General features: G+C 44.9%; 1 protein-coding gene across 4 annotated transcripts in view; it reads left to right on the top strand.

Annotated features, from left to right (window-relative positions):
• The window catches only part of RBL1 (RB transcriptional corepressor like 1), a 64,661-nt gene that overhangs the window by 38,551 nt on the left and 6,575 nt on the right, over window positions 1-19,535 (top strand). For all 4 annotated transcript variants that reach the window (XR_012896578.2, XM_075901475.2, XM_075901476.2 and 1 more), the window contains 4 exons: window positions 972-1,189; window positions 8,986-9,162; window positions 13,179-13,250; window positions 13,431-13,521. Coding sequence is in view for 3 of the 4 variants with exons in the window: in XM_075901475.2 (XP_075757590.2) it covers window positions 972-1,189; window positions 8,986-9,162; window positions 13,179-13,250; window positions 13,431-13,521 (558 nt within the window). In the remaining variant the exon portion in view is untranslated. The remainder of the gene's footprint in view (window positions 1-971; window positions 1,190-8,985; window positions 9,163-13,178; window positions 13,251-13,430; window positions 13,522-19,535) is intronic.

The raw sequence follows: 19,535 nt of genomic DNA, 5'->3' as shown, positions 1-19,535 counted from the left end.
GGTGTTGAATGCATTACTATTTCTGGGGTTGATTATCAGAAAGACTGTCATGAGATCCCTATTCCTGTGATCTCTGAGCTCTGCCTACAGGTTGGGTACTGCTTCTAAGTCATCGAAGCGTAATACACATTTGCATCTACTTATTGTAGATTTGGTTCTTTGAGATGTGATGTAAATACGCATTTCATGACTCACCCTCTGCCCCTCTCTATTGAAATCTCCTTTGGTGGGATTTCAGTATGAAGGAACTGCGTGAGGCTGGAGAGCAGTGCCACCTCATTATAGCCGGGGAGGGGCCACTAGACACAAGCTCTGCCTCTCTGTGGCTACTGCTGGGCAAGAGTCTCTGGCTGCAATGTGCTGAGCATGCATACGCTTAACTGAAGTGCATGTCTGCATCCCATTTTGAAGAACCGCAGCGACAGTAAGTAACTGTTTTGTTCAAGGGACATTCCGTTCTAGTTCACTGTAAACGTGTCAGTTTCAGAATATTTGTTTCTGATTATGCTTTTTAATTAACCAGGAACTCTTGGGGGCGTTTCTAACATAGATACAATTTTAAAAAAAATTTCTCCACTTTGATGCTTGAGAGAGAACCTGGTAACCCAGGAGAGAAGTGAAATTGACTATTCACTAAGTAGTGTCAAATGCCCAAAGTAAACTGGAAAAAAATAAGAGGTTTCTAGCTTTTAGTTATAGGAATATTTAATGTTTCTTGTAACTCTTGTACCAATAGTTTGACAGAAGTGTGATCTTTCACATTGATAGTATCGCTCCCAGGAAGTATTTTCAAGAATGTGATAAAATTGATTCTTTATGAATGCACTGCCAGAGAAGTACAGCTTCCTTTGACATCAAACATTGTAGAACAGTCTATCTTAACAGTAAATGTTTCTGTGAATTATGATTGTCTTTGCAATGACACTATTCAGCTTAGCTACAAAATAATGTGTTTCTATGTATGTCTTCAGGAATTACAAACGAGACTGGAAGGATCACTTTGATTCCCATTTCAGTGAATTTATCTCAGCAGTCTAAAGTAGAGAATCATGGACAAGTACCTCTCACTGCTCAGGCTTTAATTAGTGCATCTCCAAACCATTCCTCTATGAATCAAGCACAGGAAGCACATCTGTCAGCAGGAAGTAAACCAAAGAAAACGGGCTCCCTGGCACTGTTTTACAGAAAGGTAAATGTCCTGGCTAAAGAGGTGCTTTGTTATTAAATGATGCTCTCTAGTTTAGAGATACAAGATGGGTGGAATAATCTTTTATTGACCCAAGTGCTCTGTGAATTCTCCCTGGGAGCCATGCTGGCTAGGGCTGGCGGCCCTGTGCCCGGGGAGGCTTTGCTGCAGGCTCTGATGCACGTAACCATTAGCTGCTAAGATTTTTAGCAGCTACATGGTTACCATATTAAATGCTTTTTAATATTCCCCACTCGTTATGCTCCATTACTCAGTTACTTTTCCTTTGGCTCTAAAAAAAAGTACTTGTGCCAGAAAATGCTTTTAAATACTATTACTGAAACATTGCTTTGCAGATACGCTAATTAGGGCCGGACGGGTTGTTCTCTGATCTCCAATAGCTAGCCACAAATTGTTGAGCTTTTGGATCCTTATTCCTGCTATTGTTGCCTCTCAGCTCTACTGAGGCTGCAGATAGAGGACCAGCTCTGACTCCTTAGTGCTTAGCCTGAATTCTCGGAGAAAGGTGACAGTGCACATAGACTCTGTAGGCTGAAGTAAAGCCTCAAATAAGGGTGGTTTTCTCTCCTAAATCTCTCTGACCTTGTTTTCTTCTAAAGAGTTTTGAGTGAGGCAGGGCTGCCAACAGGGGGGCCAAAGGAGGCAGTTACCCTGGGGCCCAATGTGTCAAACAGGGCTGGGACTCCCGGCAGTGGCTGAAGCCCCAACCCCTTTAAATCATCATCGGAGTGCTGCACGCTCCATGCAGCTCTGAGAGGGGTACAGGGCACCATGCTTGCTCTTTATGGCCCAGAGGGCTGGCCTCTCCGGCCCTGGCCCTTCTGGGAGTGTGAAGCTGCCCTCTCCCCCGTTCCCTTGCTCAGGGGCACATGGAGGCTATCCGCTCCCCTTGTACTACAACTTGGGAAACTGTCGTCTTCCCTCTCTCAGATACATGGGTTGGACCTACTGAAGGAAAGACTATAACTGATCAGTCTCCCCCCCCCCCCCCCGCCCCTCTCTCTCTCTCTCTCTCTCTCTCTCTGTCTTATTTCAGCTTCTCCTGTCTCTGACTGTCATCTCTTCCATTGGAAGTAACACCTGTATCTTGGACCCCTCAAACAGGCCAGAATTTGCTGCTTACATGGGCTTCACAAAGTTATGCTGGATACTTAAGCCCTCTGGACAATGTTCAGAAAGGAATAACATGTGAGAGGAAGGAAAGAATTTGAGGGATGAATAACTTTAAGGAAAAATTTGGATGCCTTACATTTTCATTGTGCAGGTCCCCTGAGCATACCAGTTGAGGCAGTGGCCACCCACTGACCTGGAGTGGGAGGGAGCCCGCCCTGAGCCCTGGTGGGTGGAGCCCTGCCCCACACAACCATCCTGCCAAAAGTCAGGAGGCGGGATAGGAAGTATAAATAGCAGGCCCAGGATCTCATTTAGACCCCAGCTGCTGGAGGAGCCAGATACCTACCTTGAGCTCCCGAGCTGCAAGCTGCTTCGGTCCTAAAGGAAGTCGAAGAGAGGCCAGGACCTCAGACAGACCCCGACCCAGAGGAGCTGCTGGACGATTCCCTAATGACCCAGAAAGCCTGCTAGTGAGTGAGGTCTGCCCCAAGGAGGAGTTAGTAAGTGGCCCAGGGATAGCCCACCCTGATCTGGCTGAAACAGTGCCTGTAAATGAGTCAGCGTGTTGTGGTCAGGATCCCACTGATCCAATGGCAGACTGATCTGCTGCTGTTAGGGCCCTGGGCTAGGATACAGTGGAACAGGTCAGCCTGTGTCCCACCCCCTGGCCACTCCAACCTGTGGGTGGCAGTCTCTCCCCCACCTGTGTAGGCAAAATGCGGAGAGCTGACAAGCACATGGAAGAGCTAGGAGATCTGACTGTTTGCTACCCTGCTTTGAACTAGGGCCTGAGTATACTGACAGTCGGCCCTGAATTATTGTTGCCCACCCTACATGAGGACCTGGCTTACTGACTGACTGCTTGGCCTGAGCTCCTTAACTGTTGTTGCAACTGATTCCCTGTATGTGTACTGAGGTAGAGTGGCCGACCACTGACTTGGAGGGGGAGGAACCCCCTCGAGCCCTCGTGGGTGGAGGCTGACCCTCCAACCAGACTACAATACAAGATCAGTCTTAATCTGACACCCAGAAATGTAATCATGGTACCTACACTACTTGTGTGCTTCCCTGTTTCAGTTTTCTCTCTTCTTTATTTAAGAGTAGCTTTCCTGGTGGCCGTAATTTCAGCCAGAAACTAGCCATGACAGATTCATTTGAGTGCTTTGTTATAGAAAGAGGAAAATAAAACTTAGTCTTAGAGATTCTAATTTCCCTTAGTAGTTCACAGGCAGAATGGAATTTGGTTCTCTGCTTTCAGTCTTACAGCTGATATCCCTGCCTTTTGTGTGAGGAGATCTGAGAATTAAGGTGGTCTAAATTAATGTCCAACCAATGTGCAAGCAGTATTGTCAATCATATGGTGGTTTCATGGATCACTATTTGCTTTCACCCTGTGCTTGGAAAATAACATAATAAACAAAACTACTCCTCCCTGTTACTGAAAGTTAAAATCCAAGCCTCCGATTAAACCACATCTTGAAGGAAATGTTGACCTTTTGGTTACAAGTTCTAATTACAAACCCTTGTGCACAAAAGAGTATTTTTTCTGCCTGGCTCCTGAAACTTTTTTAGTAGAGCAGATAATTGTTTACTCTTCCAGACATAAATGTCTTTGTGTTCTTAGTTCTCATAATAGGGGAAAGAACTTCTAAAGTTAATGAAAGAAAGTTAATCATGTTGCGCTTGCCAAGGGAATCTCAGGTTTTCATCTGAATTAGTTTTTTTTTAAAAGAAACCTGCTAAAAACTATGCAGGTTGATCCAAGGCTCTACTTGGGTGTAAGTGCAGTATATGACCTCTTCAAATGTCCTGCTTATTCGGAGGAGTCCCAAGGTATGTGCTCAGGTAAGTGGAGTAGCATAGGTACAATTCTTGTCAAATTATACTGGCCAGCTGGATCAAACTTTGAATTTCTGTTACCTGAAAGGCAGAGATGGCAACTCACTATATGAACACCTCCTGCCATACAGACCCCCCTTGCAGAAACTGGTAGGGTGGCAAGTTTGGTAGATTTAACAGTTTTTATTAGAGTAGTATTAGCTGATGGATTATCATCTTTACAATGTAGTTCTTCTTTGAGGAGTGTCCCTGTGGATGCTCCACCTTTGGAGCTCAGAGCCAGAGATTTGTGACAAGCATACCCCTGGCTGGCCACGCGTGCAAGAAACCAATATGTGCTCTGAGGAGGCTAATGCGCATGCGCAGCCACCCCCCCCCCCCCCAGTCCCTTCTCAACCGCCGCCAGCTATGGTTGCAGATCAGCAGTCTCCCCTTCACCTCACTCAGGACTTACTTCTTTGTAAATAGTTTACTTCAGACAAGATCAGTTACAGTTTATATTCTTTAAAGGTTTAGTTAGTGAAGAAAATAAAAAGAGAGAGAGAGAAGCGGCAATCGCTTCACGACGCTAGCAGCACATATCAACCGCACTCTACTACCATCCGGGATATGCTGGGTTCGCCTGGATTCAAGAGGTGTGCAACCTGCAACTTTCTATTTCACTCTGACAGCCACGAACAGTGTCTCCGCTGGCTTGGGCAGCAGCACGTATCAGAAAATTGCCCATATTGCCAGAAATTAACCAACCACTCTAGGAGAGTGAGGGAGTTTCAATTAAAAATGCTCCAAATACAGAACAGCTCTAGACTGCCTACTGACCCTGATCAATCCACCCCTCCCAGACAAAGATCACCCGGGATGAGGTCAGAAAGAGCAGCTCCCTCCGAGTTGAGCCCTAAGGAAAGGGAGAAAAGTAGCCTTAACGAAAGGTCCTACTCTTCCTCAGGGACTGACTTTCCATTAAGGAAGTGATTAGTCCATACTAATGCTGAATCCCAAACACAAAAGGGGTCAGACAAGCAGCAATCTAAAGGGACCAGAAAGGAGAAGAGCCGAGATCCCAAACTCACATATCGAGTGCCAGACAAAGCGCTGACAGAGGCAAAAAGCAAAGCCTCCTTGTCAGCAGGGAAACTCACGTCAACAGCTGTTGCTTGAAACAAACCACACTCACACATGGCACCGAGCCAGAGCGCATTACCTGACACAGGTACCACTGGCACCGCAGAAACACATGGCACCAATAGGTCATTCGTTGCAGCCTCTGTTCCAATTAATGTCGCCACAAATGCCTCCCACCCTCCGTTACCACCAACTGATGCCTCAGTTCACAATGGCAGCTGAATTGACGGTTCACTCGGTACCGGGGACGCCCCTGTTTGTTACCGATGGTATCCCTAACACTCTGCGGGGCACACTTGCAGCCACTCCAGCCCGCTCTGTAGCAGCGAGCTTTAGCAATGATTAGGACGAGGTGTACAAACTTCATCACGTACCGAGGCGTTATTCTCATAAGCCTCTGCAACAGGCTCAGCAATGACAGCCACCACAGTGGATGCCGCCATCTGTCATGCCTAATTGGCCATACTGGGGCCCTTGGGCACTCTACAGACGACAACAAATTACACAGCTTCCCATGACACCACGGTCCCATTCATCAACCAGGTGGCCCATAGAGCGTTACAGCTCTTACATGGAAGAGCAGGAGGGGGATACCCTGGGGGAAGATCGCAGTGCACCACCTTCCCCACCTGCATTTATTTCAGCCACATGTACTGACGACACGATAATGCCTCCACCATTAACAGTGGGGGAGGATATTAAATCATTCCAGGAGCTTTTCAAGAGAGTCATAGATGCCCTGGAGATCCCTCTCGCAGATGCTCTGCAGTCACATCATAAGCTCACAAACATTTGACACACGTCTCTTCAACCAGAACTAGCCATCCCCATGAATGAGGCCCTCGTGGGCCCAGCCAAGAACGTATGGAACACCCCGGCTACAATTTCGCCAACCTATAAAAGAGCTGACAGAAAATACTACGTAGCTCCTAAAGGAGCACAATTTCTGTTCTCCCACCCAACGCCAAACTCTCTGGTCATAGAAGTGGTCAATCAAAGAGGGAGGCGACAAAATACACAGAGTTCCCAATGATAAGGATTGGAATAGGCTGGATACCATGGGGGAAAAGGCATATTCGTCAGCAAGCCTGCAGATGAGAATGGCTAACTACGTTGCTTTATTAGCAAAATACACAGCACGTATTTGATCAAATCGCATGTTCCGTTAGTAGTAGTACTGCTCCAGAGCGGGCATAGGTCTCCGCTCCCTGGGAGAGTCCTTCAGTATACAATGAACAGCACACCTGGCATATGCGTGCCCACCATTTCCACTTCTACAACGAGTGATCCTCAAGATCAAATGCGACAGAGCCAGAGTAATACTCCTAGCATAGCACCCAACTGGACCAGACAAACGTGGTACCCGTACCTGTTACAGATGAGCATTTGGCCACCACATCAATTTCCACCAGTCACATCTGACTGAGGCAACAAAACAGTCAAATTCCCCACCCAGCCATCCACAGATTACAACTCCAAGCATGGATGCTTGCTGGTTAACCTCCACGGAAAGGAGTTTTCCTGAAGCAATACAGCTCATCCTTGCAAATTCCAGACGGCCTGCAACAAGAAAGATCCGTGGTCTAAAACAGAAAAGATTCGTTGCCTGGTGTACATCCCAAAACTATGAACGACTCCCCACTGGAGTGCCTCGTATTCTACAGTACTTATTAGAGCTACACAAGGCGGGTCTTTCCATGAGTACCATTAGGGTTCACCTTGCTTCCGTCTCTGCTCTACACGCTCCTGTACAAGGACACTCAATTTTCACACACCCTTCGGAGGCGGCAGTTCAAAGTGGCAGCACCACCAGCAGTCAGCTAAGGACTCTCCAGCTGATCCCAGGCTCCGTGCAGCATTTCCACAGAGCCCAGGATCAGCTGGGAGAAATGCCATGAGGAGCCCAGGATCAGCTGGGGAGACCCCTGCTGACCCTGGGCTCCAGGAATGCGCTTCCACTTTGAAATGCACAAGAGCCCCTGCTGGCGACTCTTGTACATTTCAAAGCTGGCACGCTCGTGCAGCTTGGAGTCAGCAGGACTATCTGCTGGCCCTGGGCTGCAGGCGGTGTTCTGCATTCCTCCTTTGAAATGTACAAGTGCCTATTGACTAGTCGAGTCGTCAATGAAAATTCCATCAACTACTCAACTAGTAAATTAACTGCAATTTAACATCCTTAGTGGCAATCACCTCTACGAGACGAATTGGTGAAATAGCCTTAATGGCAGACCCAATATACACAATATTCCATAAAGACAAGGACTCAGCCCAAATTCCTACCTAAAGTACTTGCCTCGTTCCACTGCAATGAAGCCATATACTTATCTGTCTTCATCTCTAAACCACATAAGAACAACAAAGAGGCAGCTCCCCATATCCTGGATGTCCGCAGAGCTCTGGCATTCTACCTACAGTGAACAAAACCCTTTCAGAAAACTCCTTGGCTATTTGTTTCATCAACAGAGAGGTCACAGGGGTTGCCTATATCAAAACAAAGATTCTCAAAAGGGGTATCTAGTTGCATTAAACTAGCGTATACCATAGCTCAGACAGAGCCCCCACCAACTGTGCAAACTCATTCAACGAGGCCAATGGCAGCCACAACGGCATTCCTACAGGGTGTCCCAATAGAACACATCTGCAGGGCTGCCACATGGGCATCAACACATACCTTCACCTTCACGCAACATTATGTGGTACAGATATTTGCTGAGTCAGAGACAACATTTGGCCACTCAATAATCTCGGCCTCACAGGCTCAGCATTCGAAGCTCCCACCTCCTACTACAAATACTGCTTTGTAATCACCTAAGGTGGACCCCCCACGGGGACACTCCTCAAAGAAGAAGGGAAGGTTTCTCACCTATGCAGTAACTGGAGTTCTTTGAGATTTGTCCCAGTAGGTGTTCCACCGCCTTCCCTCCTCTCCTCTGCTTCGGCACGCAAAGTGTCCGGGGTAGAGAAGGAACTGAGAGGGAGGGGCTGGCTGCACATGCGCATTAGCCTCCTCAGAACACACATTGGCTCCTCACGTATGCGGTCGACCCAGGATACTGCTGTCACAACTCTCCGGCTCTAGCTCAGGCTCAGCGGCACTGGAGCACCCCCGGGGACAACCATCTCGAAGAACTCCAGTTACTGCACTGGTGAGTCACCTTCCCATCCTGTCGGCTCTGGACTTGTGAATTTGGAAGTAGGGTTTTACCTATATATACAGATACAGGGATTGAAGTTTTCTATTCTCATTTGTGTTTGCTAAGAGCCAAGAAAACTAGAAGAGTGGGATCTGTACATCTGTTCTGTGTCAAGGCAAATTGTTTCTGGTTAAGCAAATATTATTTTGCTAAATAGGATTGTGATTTGTTGATTTCCTGCTTTAACTTTTTGAGTGTTTGTGTTTGATGCTGTGGAGAATTTGTCTTGAACTAGAACACGAAGAGCTGGATTTAGATCCAAAAGATGCTAAAACTGACAGGTAGCAGCTTATCTAGCTATTTAATCCATGGAGATGGGAGTACATACAGCCCATCTATCTCAGATTGCTGTTTCTGAGATGCAGAAACATGTACAGATAAATAAGTGCTTTCTGGAATTCTTCCTTGTAATTGCTTGGTGTGCTTTGTTGTTTTAAGACTCACAATTGTGATAAAGTGGAATCAAGATTCATTTAGCTTCACTCTTTGCTGTGCTGTTTTCCATCCCAGGTATATCATTTAGCAAGTGTGCGCTTGCGTGATTTGTGCTTAAAACTGGATGTTTCCATTGAGTTGCGCAGAAAGATATGGACGTGTTTTGAATTCACATTAGTTCATTGCACTGATCTAATGAAAGACAGACATTTGGATCAACTCCTCCTTTGTGCCTTTTACATTATGGCAAAGGTAATGTATAGGTTTTGGGAAGTATCCTATCTTAAACTATTTCCAGCTACTAATAAAATAAACTGTAAATCTGCTATCCAACTGCTTTACTCTTGATATCTTACTGGGGAGTGAAATTGCTTCTGAGAGGTTTGATGAAGCCCGGAAGTCTTTCTTTCCTTTGCTCTATATATCCTCCCTGAAGGTCCTATCTCGAAAGTACTTTTGACTCAGGACTGGATAGTGCTCCTTTTTTTTGTTTGCCCATTCACACTGTTCAGTTGACAGGACATAGTTATAGTCAATCTTCCCTCTAATTTTTCCCATGCATGTGTGGAATGAATTGTGTTCTGTGCACCGATGTGGAAGTAATGTTTGGTGGGTGTGGGGCTGAGGCGTTTGGAGTGGGGGTGGGAGCTCAGAGTTGTGGAGAGAAGTGAGGGCTCCAACTGGGGTGCAGACTCTGGGGTGAGGCCAGGGATGAGAGGTTCACGGTGCAGGAGAGAACTCAGGGCTGGGTCAGAGAGTGTTGGAGTGAGGGCTACAGCTGGGGGTCCAGGCTATAGGATGGTACTATGGGGAGAGGCACTTCTGCCTCTTGCAGCAGGTTTGGGGACTGGGGGAGAGGCACCTCCCCCTGCCTCAGCCATGAGTGTCCGCATGGCCCTAGATAGGCAGCCACGTGACATAAGGGAAACTGGTTGTAGTCTGTCTCCAAAAGGGATTACCTCACATTGCTTAGCTTATTTAGTCCATGAAGCGGGAGACTATCACTAAAAATAGTCAGGTGCAATTATGTAGTTATGCAGAGCGCTAACTCAAAGGCTGCTGGGGCTCACACCTACACGGAATAATTTACTTTTATATAGCCACACTTCACTTTTTTCAGAAAAATAATTCTTCTCGTAGTTGCAAACACATGATATTAAGGTTGAGGAACCTAGCTAAGAGTTTCTTAGCAATAAAATGTTTTGCTAAGAAATAAAAAGGGATTCATCTGCATGCAAATTTGTTCCATCCATGTATACAATAATTTTTTTATCTGCACCAAGGCACATGTGAATGTGCATCACCTGTAGAAACAAAAAAAGTAACTGTGGCGCTCCGCTAATCAGCTGGGCAGCATTTGAATCTCACCTGAGCAGCTGCAGAAGCGCCCAGCTTACAGGAAACACTGTGCAAGCTTGTTCACATTATGTTTTGAGGTGCTATAAACAGCCCAACTTAATACACAAGTGAGTTTTGTAATCCAGTTTCACACACTTCCGACTGCTAAACACTTAGGTGAAAAACAAAAGCCAACTCATCTGAGGAAGTGGATCTTACCAATGAAAGCTCATGATAATATATAGTTTTTGTTCGTTTCTAAGGTGCCAGAGGACTAGGGAGGTAATAGTGTAGTTGACTAACCAATAAGCAAAAGCTTATCAGTTAATGCTATAGACTACACACATCATTCCCACCCACCAGTAAATTTTTTAGCAGCCTGGCCAGCAGCCTGGCTCAGGTCTGGCTTGCGCTGGGCCCGGTATATAGCCCCGCTGTGGCTCTGCATTTAAAGTGTATTAGGAGCCAGGCAGGCAGACAGCCCGGCTCAGTTCTGGCTCCCACCATGTCCAGGAGCTCAGCCCTGCTCTCCCTCCCCCCCGCACCTCCGACAGGGGTTGCTGCTGCTGCCCCATGCTGCTGCCTCTGGTATAAGTAGCAAGCAATAAGTAGCCAGTCTGAGGGGAACTGTTTTTTAAACCAGTGCCCCTTCTTAACTAGCTCCTGCCTGGCACTCCATGCTGCTGCCTCTGGTGCAGAGGCAGCAGCACAGAATGCTAGGGGGGCTCCTCGGGAGTGGGGCCAGTGAGCATTGGCTGCTGGCCCCACCCCTGGATACTATAGAATAGTCGAGTAACTGATAAGAATTCCTGAGGTTTATTGACTATTCAGCTAACCAATATTTAATATCCCTTCATTTTTACTACTCATTTTTAAACCAGAACTCAAGGCAAGGTGGCAGTATAATTATTTTGTATTGCTGTAGCAGCTGGGAGCTGTAGTCATAGACTAAGACTCCACTGTGCTGAATGGGATGAGAATATTACATTTAGTTGCCCAGTGAGTCCTGCATAGGAAAGACTAAATGAGAAGAGGTATCACCTGTGGAATGGAGCTGTCATGGAATACAGTTACAGGTTGAACCTCTCTAGTCTGCACCCCTCAAGACCTGACCGGTTCCAAACCAGAGAATTTTCTGGACCATGGGAGGTCAATATTGTCTAGCAGCATTACCAACACTTCTGCTGCTTACTGGGCTGTTAGAGGACATTTGAGGGTAACTTAGAGCTAAATTAACAGCACAGAACACTGAGAACTAAGACTTGGGGCTTTATGGGAGCATGGGAAACTTGGCCACACCTATGAAAAGTGCTTCATGGGATAGCCGAGTTAGTCTGTACAGGATAAGCTTAAAAAACAACAAATGGTCTGGTAGCACTGTATAGACTCACAAAATATATAGATGGTGGACATCCTGCCAACTAAAGTCTTTCCGGACGACAGATGTTTCCGAATCAGAGACTTCTGGACTAGAGAGGTTCAACCTGCACTTGCTTTTGTTTTTAATAATTGTAAACAATTCTTAATTCTTAGATTAATTTGGACACTGCTATGGGGTTCATGGAAAAATGCCATCATTGAGTGAGTTCCATGTGCCCTTGTCTTGCTGAGTAGGTGTGCCAGCTGCATTATTCTTGCTTTTCTCTGAAGTGTTGCCTCCAGAGCAATGAGACCTGACAGCCCAACTGTAGCAAGCAGACCTTGATACTTTTTTTTATAGTTCTACTGCAAAACTGTTGATTGCTTGCTATTAAAATTGGTGATACAGCTTAAAACAGCTGATGTGTGTGTCCCTGTTTGACCTTGCATCAGAACATAAGATAGCAGTTACAAAGGTTAAGAAATTCAATTTTCAGATATCACTAACATTTTTACTTTGCCCACTGAGACTTAATAATTGTTCTCATTTCCAGTTCAGAGGTAGCTTCTGAAGGGGAAGGGAGAAAAGTAGTTTTTAAGGTTCAGCTTAAATGAACAATAGTTTTACAAGCTCAGATGAGCAGTAGGAATTGTTAACTAAAACTGATCTCATGTCACAGTCACATGTCAGAACTCCATTGTTTAAAAACATATAAGGTCAAACTACATATAATGCTCATGAAAAATGTACAGTATTGATTTGAAATCAAATGTACAAGCATATTCCTGAAATATGCAACATCATAGCAAAATTACACAAGTTAGAACATAAGAGCGGCCATACTGGGTCACATCAAAGGTCCATCTAGCCTAGTATCCTGTCTGCCGACAGTGGCCAATACCGGATGCCCCAGAGGGAGGGAACACAACAGTAATCATTACGTGATCCCTCTCCTGTCATCCATTTCCAGACAAACAGAGACTAGGGACACCATTCCTACCCATCCAGGCTAATAGCTATTGATGGACCTAACCTCCATGAATCTATCTAGCTCTTTTTTTGAACCCTGTTAAAGTCATAGCCTTTACAAGCTGAGCGATACAAGATTAAAATATGTTGGAATCAGACATATTCATTTTTCTCCCCTGCTGAAGTAAGGCTGATTTCTTGTAGGATTTGCTTTCCTATCCTTTCCTTTTGAGAGGTTGTTTTGTAAGGAGGAGGAAGAGAGGCAAATGAGGGTTCACTGCTGTGAAATTCTACATCAACCCAAAGTCTTTCAACATAGTAAGAGTTCTTGAATGTGGAACAGTTTTCCCTTTCTCTGTAATGCAGTTGAAGTAGACCGTTCATTAAACAGAAGAGCAACTTTTTGTAGGCCAGTAAAAGTATGAGAGTTATTCCTACTCTAAATATTGTTTACTTTTCTTTACTTCATAACTTTTTTCAGACTAAATTAAATACAAAAAACGCTGGAAAAAAACTATTAAATAAGCATAAATACTCATGTTCTAATATAACAGTCATGTTTTGTCTCAAGTAGTTCCTCTTGGGTTTCTGTCTTTTCCAGGTGACCAAAGAGGAAAGAACTTTTCAGGACATAATGAAAAGCTACAGGAACCAGCCACAAGCAAACAGCAATGTGAGTAAATAACACTGTATTACCTATAGATAAAGATTTGATACACGTTCTCTTTCAAGTAGACTCATACTAATATTGGAAAATGAACATTATACGCTTTTAACCTGAGAACTCTTGATTTAATGTAAGTTTGAGATTCTTGTATTACTTGACAACTGCATTTTTTCCTGTGTACTGTAGGTGTACAGGAGTGTTTTGTTGAAAAATAGTCCCAAAGAGGTCACATCCGAAAATACAAGTTTAACGCAAGATGTGGAGATGAGAGGTAGTGGTAAGTTCATAAAATTAATTTGCTATCATAAAATGGTTTTAAAAGAACTAATGTGTAGGGTAAAGGCCAGTATAATAGTTGCATCTAATTGCAAAGAGGAAAACATTAGCATTTAATTTTATCATAAACCTTAAAAAAACAACAGTATTGAAATAAGGAGACAGGTGCTGATAGATGCTGTGTAAGCTAGGACATGGGATAGGATACCTTTCGCAATAGCTTTAAGAATCCCTGTTTTAAAATTAGGTTGGTAGAACCGTAATATTTTTAAATGATCAGCTGATGATAATTTCTATGTAATTGCAACTCTCTTGAGACAATGTTTAATACATGGAATGAGCGAGTGATAGGATACTCTAAAGACTGATGAGAAACACCTTTTTAAAATGTCAGAAGGTAGATTGATTTGATTCACTTCTTTAGGAAAGCACAATGAAGATCTCTTCCATTAAAACACTTATTGCCCTTATGTAGATTAGGGATGTAATAGTGTAGTCAATTAACCGATAAGCAAAAGCTTATAGGTTAATGCTATAGACTACATGCTTTTCTTCTTGTTCTCTGCTTCTGCACATTTGATAAGGCATTAACCATTGCAAACAGTAAAAGTGATCAATAACAGTCTAATTTATTCAGGAAAGTTATCCTTAGTTGGTCTATACATTGTATAATCATTTTGGGGCCTCTATTATCTTGTCAGTGTGGGATGTTGAACCACTGACTTCAGAGAACTGTCTCTTTTGACATCAGCTTAGCAAGCTAGAGTGGCCTCATAGAAGTCTTGGTCTTTACATAACGTAGATCAGCATACTAAAGCTGTTGACCAATCATTTCAGAGTGGTCAGTATCTTGACATTAGTCCAGCAAGTTAGAGATGCTGAGCCAGGGCCCTTGGTTATCTTGCCCTATAGTGGATTAATTGTAATCAAAATGATTTAAATCGGTAAGTAGGAAACTTTATTCATGCTGTCTCTGGACTGAAGAATTAGCAATATAAATGTGTGTCTGAGCAACCGGGTCTTCCCCCCTCTCATCAAGAAGAATTGTAACCCTCTTCACTAAGAATAACATGTTTGTGGGATAGGTGGCAGTGTGGTCACGCTTTATATGTTAAGGCTCCATTTGTAAATAGTTTATACAGATTTGATAAATGGTGGATAGTGGATTTTTTTTAAACTGTTGTACAGGCAGTCCCCGGGTTACGTACAAGATAGGGACTGTAGGTTTGTTCTTAAGTTGAATTTGTATGTAAGTCGGAACTGGTACATATTGTAGGGGAAACTCTAGCCAAACATTTCTCCAGAGCTCAGTTTTATTCTCCCACACCTCACTTCCCTCAGTCCTTTATTCTCAAGCTGAGGTGTCTGCTGAGAAAAGCCGCTCCCTGGTCTGCTGGGGGGGCGCTAGCTTCGCGTCTCCCTGGTCTGCTGGGGGGAAGCAGCTAGTGCGGGGTTTCCTCACCCCGTTTGTAAGTAGGGATCCGATGTAAGTTGGATCCATGTAACCCGGGGACTGCCTGTAGTCCGTTATAGAGAACAGCTGGTCAATAGGTTGTTCAACCCTTTCATACTACTCATATTTGTTACAAACTTGTCATATCTCTTCTTCGAGGAGTGTCTCTGTGAATGCTCCACTTATGGTATCTATGCTCCCTACACTTGCAATCAGAAATTTGTGGTAGCAGTGCCCATTTGGGTCAAGCACACTCCATCACTGTCCTGCACTGTCCCTTGGTTCCTTTTCTACTCCTATAGAATTACTGCTCCATTCTTGTTTGAGATAGACTATCTCCAGCATGCCCAGATCACCAGGCTTCAAACACTGCCTGACTTGTAGTCCCTGTCTCTGAAGGACATGCACAGCATGTCCACTGTCCCAGCAAGACACGCATTCCTCAAAAATGTCCACATTCCTGTAAATTGAACAAGAAAAGCTAGGGATCTCTAATACCAAACTCTCTGTTATGGAGAAATTCATCAGAATGGCCTTGAACCCAAAGTCCAGGACACCTCCAGACCAACATTCACCAGTGGCAGCCTTTGACCCACAAAGGTTACCAAAAAGTGGTTCTAGATGTCACTATACCAGGAATCTGACAAGAAGAAGTGATCCCTGACTATAGTTTGTCTCGGAACTGAGCACATCAGATTGCAAGACACCAGAACCTTCCAGTACTGGGAATTCCCAGAGAGCGAAAGATTTAAAGTAATAGCAAAAAAAATTTTTTAAAGTATATCAGAAGCAGAACCCTCCTAAATAACCAGTGTGAACACTGGACAGTCAAGTTGCTAAAGGAGCACTCAAGGCCTTTGTGGAGAAACTAAATGAATTCTTGTATCGGTCTTCACATCTGGGGATGTAAGGGAGATTCCCAAATCTGAGCCATTCTTTTTCAGTGACAGATCTGAGGAACTGTCCCAGACTGAGGTGTCTGAGTTTTGTGTTTTGGAACAAATTGAGAAATTAAATGTAATATGTCAACTGGACTATTCACCCAAGAGTTCTGAAGGAACTGAAATGTGAAGTTGCAGAGCTATTGATGATGGGCGATCACTCGTTGCCGAGTATGATCATCTTCCATGGGAGTTGTGGACCTGCAGGTGGCTGATCAGGCCAATCCTTGAACCACAAGGTCTATTACAGTGAGGACAGATGTTTCCAGATATAGCAGGAGGCTACTGACCATGACTAGAAGCCAATCTCTCCTTCCTCCTGCGCCACCTCCTCTTCAGCATGTCGGCGGGCAGATTCAAAATGCAGAGCCATTGCATACTATTAACTATAGCCTGTAACCTGTCCTTTAAATCAGCTTCTGCACCAAATGACTGGAAGATAGCTAATGTGACGCCAGATTTTCAAAACAGCTCCAGAGATGATCCTGGTAATCACAGGCTGGTAAGCCTGACTTCAGTACCAGGCTCACTGGTTGAAACTAAAGAACAGAATTGTCAGAAACATAGATAAAAATAATTTGTTGGAAGAGTCAGCATAGGTTTGTAAAAGGAATTAATGTCTCGCCAATCTACTCAGATTCTTTGAGGGGGGTCAACAAGCGTCTGTACAAGGCGCATCCAATGAATGTAGTGTACTTAGATTTCCAGAAAGCCTTTGACAAGGTCCCTCACCAAAGGCTCTTAAGCAAAGTGAACTGTCATGGGATAAGAGGGATAAGACGAAAGATCCTCTCGTGGATTGATAACTGGTGTCTTTCAAGGGTCTGTTCTGGGACCAGCAATACAGCCCTGGAACTGATGCATCAGCCACATCAACATACAGTGTTCTGAGATGTCAGAACAAATAGCGGGTTCGCTAAGCAGAGAGTTCTTACCGAGTCGTGAATGGAAGATGGATCCCAGAATTTGACATGCTATATTCAAACTACAGGGATTCTTTGCAACATCCCAGAACACCAAGTGCCCTCAGTATTGCTCTGGAGCAGGACTAAGACACCATTTCCTAGGCAATACTCTCCTCATCAGATGGGATGCACAGTTAATGTACCCCACCCCCTTCCTCTTAATCTTGGGTCATACACAAGATCAAAAGGGACAAATCCAGAGTCATTCGAATAGCACCTACATCACCTTGACAAGCCTGGTTCCCATATCTGGTAAAGATGGCGATGCACCAGCGTCAAATCCTAAGGTCCCTGTAAGCTGCACGTCTGAACAACAACACAATTCCCTATTTTGCACTCCACAGTCACTCAACAAAGCTTTGCAGACCAGGAACTTGTGGCCTTTGGGGGAGGACTACCCCTTCCCTGGACCCAAACTAGCCCACTCTCCAACTGGCTGAGGCCATTGGGCTCCAGTCCAGACCCTGCCATAAGCAGCCTGGCCTGGATCTGGCCTCATCCCTGCCCCCCATCTAGCCCCAGCAGCCTGGCGTTCACCCACCCAGTCCAGGTGCTGGTGCTAGGGAGAGAGATGGGGGTGATCCTCTCACCTCACAATAGCCCCAGAACACCCTCCTTCACCCCAAAATTTTCCTGAACCCAACCCCACCCTGTAGCCTGTATTCCCAGCTGGAGCCCTCATGCCCCTGCACTCCAATCCTCTGCTTCAGCCCTGAGCCCTTCATCCCTGGTCACACCCCAGAATCCGCACCCCAGTGAGCCTTGTACTGCAATCTCTTGTCCCCGGCCTGAGCATGTTCCCATTCTGTGAACCTCTTGGCCCATCCCCACCACATTAACTTTATGTGCACTAATATGAACATGTGTTGCACATCACCTCCTTATTGGTGCACATAACAAAATTCTGTCTTCTCGGGTGGGAAAAATTAGAGGGAACACTGGTCAAATCCTTCCCCCAGTATCTCACCGCCTGTCACAAGATGCAGGACACATCCACCATCCCAACCTTGTAGTACTTCCACCTTAAGATCTAGTTTGTCCATATCTCAGGGTACGTCTATACTGCACAGATATTTCGGGATTCCGGAGGCATCCTGAAATAGCTACCACACATCTACAGAAGCCACCCATTATTTTGAAATATTTTTCGAAATAACAGGCACACTATTTCACCATTCTGGTAAACCTTGTCGTACAAGGAATAAGGGATGGCTGGAAATAGTGTGGTGTTTTGAAATTTGGCACAGTGTAGACACGCCACATTTCAAAATAGTTTTGAAATAAGGTACGCAATTTGTATACCACAAATTGCATATCTTATTTCAAGTTTAGGGTGCTGTGTAGACACACCCTGAGAGAAGCTGAGATGGTCTATTCAGAGGAAATAAAAGACATCCTAATGAACAGCTGAAGAACAAGCACAAGAAAGACATATACCCATAAGTTGAAATGGTTTGGAACTTGTTGCCAAGAGAGACGTGTTTTACCAACATCTTCCCCTTCATGAAGGGTATTGGTTTACATATTAGAACTGAAAAAAGTGGAGAGCTCCATAAATGCCATCACAGCAAATAAGGGTCACCGTATTTGCCTATCCAACAACTAATCATTTCCTCCAGGGCACTGAGAACACTTATCCTGAAGTAGACCCCACCTCCTGTGGTTGCTCATCTCATCATACATGGAGTTATGGGAAAATTGTGAGCCACTTAACCACTTGCTTACTGCTCTACCTGTCTATGAAAATGACTTTCCTCATCACCATCGCACCCACCAGATGGTTGGAGGAGCTAGGTGCCCTAATGGCACACCCTCATACACAACTGTCTTTAAAGATAAAGTTACCTTAAGACCACATCCCAAATTCCTAGCCAAGGTTGCCCCCTCTCCCCTTTCATCTGAATCAATCCTTTTACTTCCCTGTTTTTTCTTTCCACAGTTACATATAGACAAAGGAGAGGCATTAGTCCACGCTCTGGACATTAGAAAAACATTAGCTTTCTACACTGAAGGAACAGAACCATTGAGAAAGTCACCAGAATTACAGGTTGAGCCTCCCTAGTCCAGCCACCCTTGGGACCTGACCAGTCCTAAAACAGGGAATTTGCTGAAGAGGGCACCGCTCCTGGCTGCTGGCTCCTGGGATTCTGCTCTTCCCAGTGCTGGAGAGCAGCTACTCTTGCCTGTTGCTCTTCCATTGTCCGGCAATGCTCCTGGCCCCAGCCAGCTGGTTTTTCCCTGATTGTGCTCCAGCCCCAGAGTAACCAGCGGGTCATTGACAGTGCCGGAACAGGTGTCTTGCTGGACCAGAGAAGTCCAGATTTCAGAGGTTCAACCTGTGTTTGTCTCTATAACACAACATTCAATGAGAGAAACCATCTCCTAGACATACACAAATCCATGGGTTTGGATTTAATGCAGCCGAGGGTACTGAGGAAATTGGCAAATGTCAAAGCAGAGCCTTTGGCCATTATCTTTGAAAAGTCGTGTATATTGGGAGAGGTCCCAGATGACTGGGAAAAGGCAAATGTAGTGCCCATCTTTAAAAAAGGGACGAGGACAATCCAGGGAACTACAGACCAGTCAGCCTTACCTCAGTCCCTGAATCCATTTTGAAGCACTTGGAAGAGGGGAAAGTGATCAGGAATAGTCAACA

The sequence above is a fragment of the Pelodiscus sinensis genome, chromosome 17 (assembly GCF_052426305.1).
Source record: "Pelodiscus sinensis isolate ZL-2025 chromosome 17, ASM5242630v1, whole genome shotgun sequence".
NCBI classification, from domain to species: Eukaryota; Metazoa; Chordata; order Testudines; family Trionychidae; genus Pelodiscus; species Pelodiscus sinensis.
This window is presented reverse-complemented; position numbering and strand designations above follow the sequence as displayed.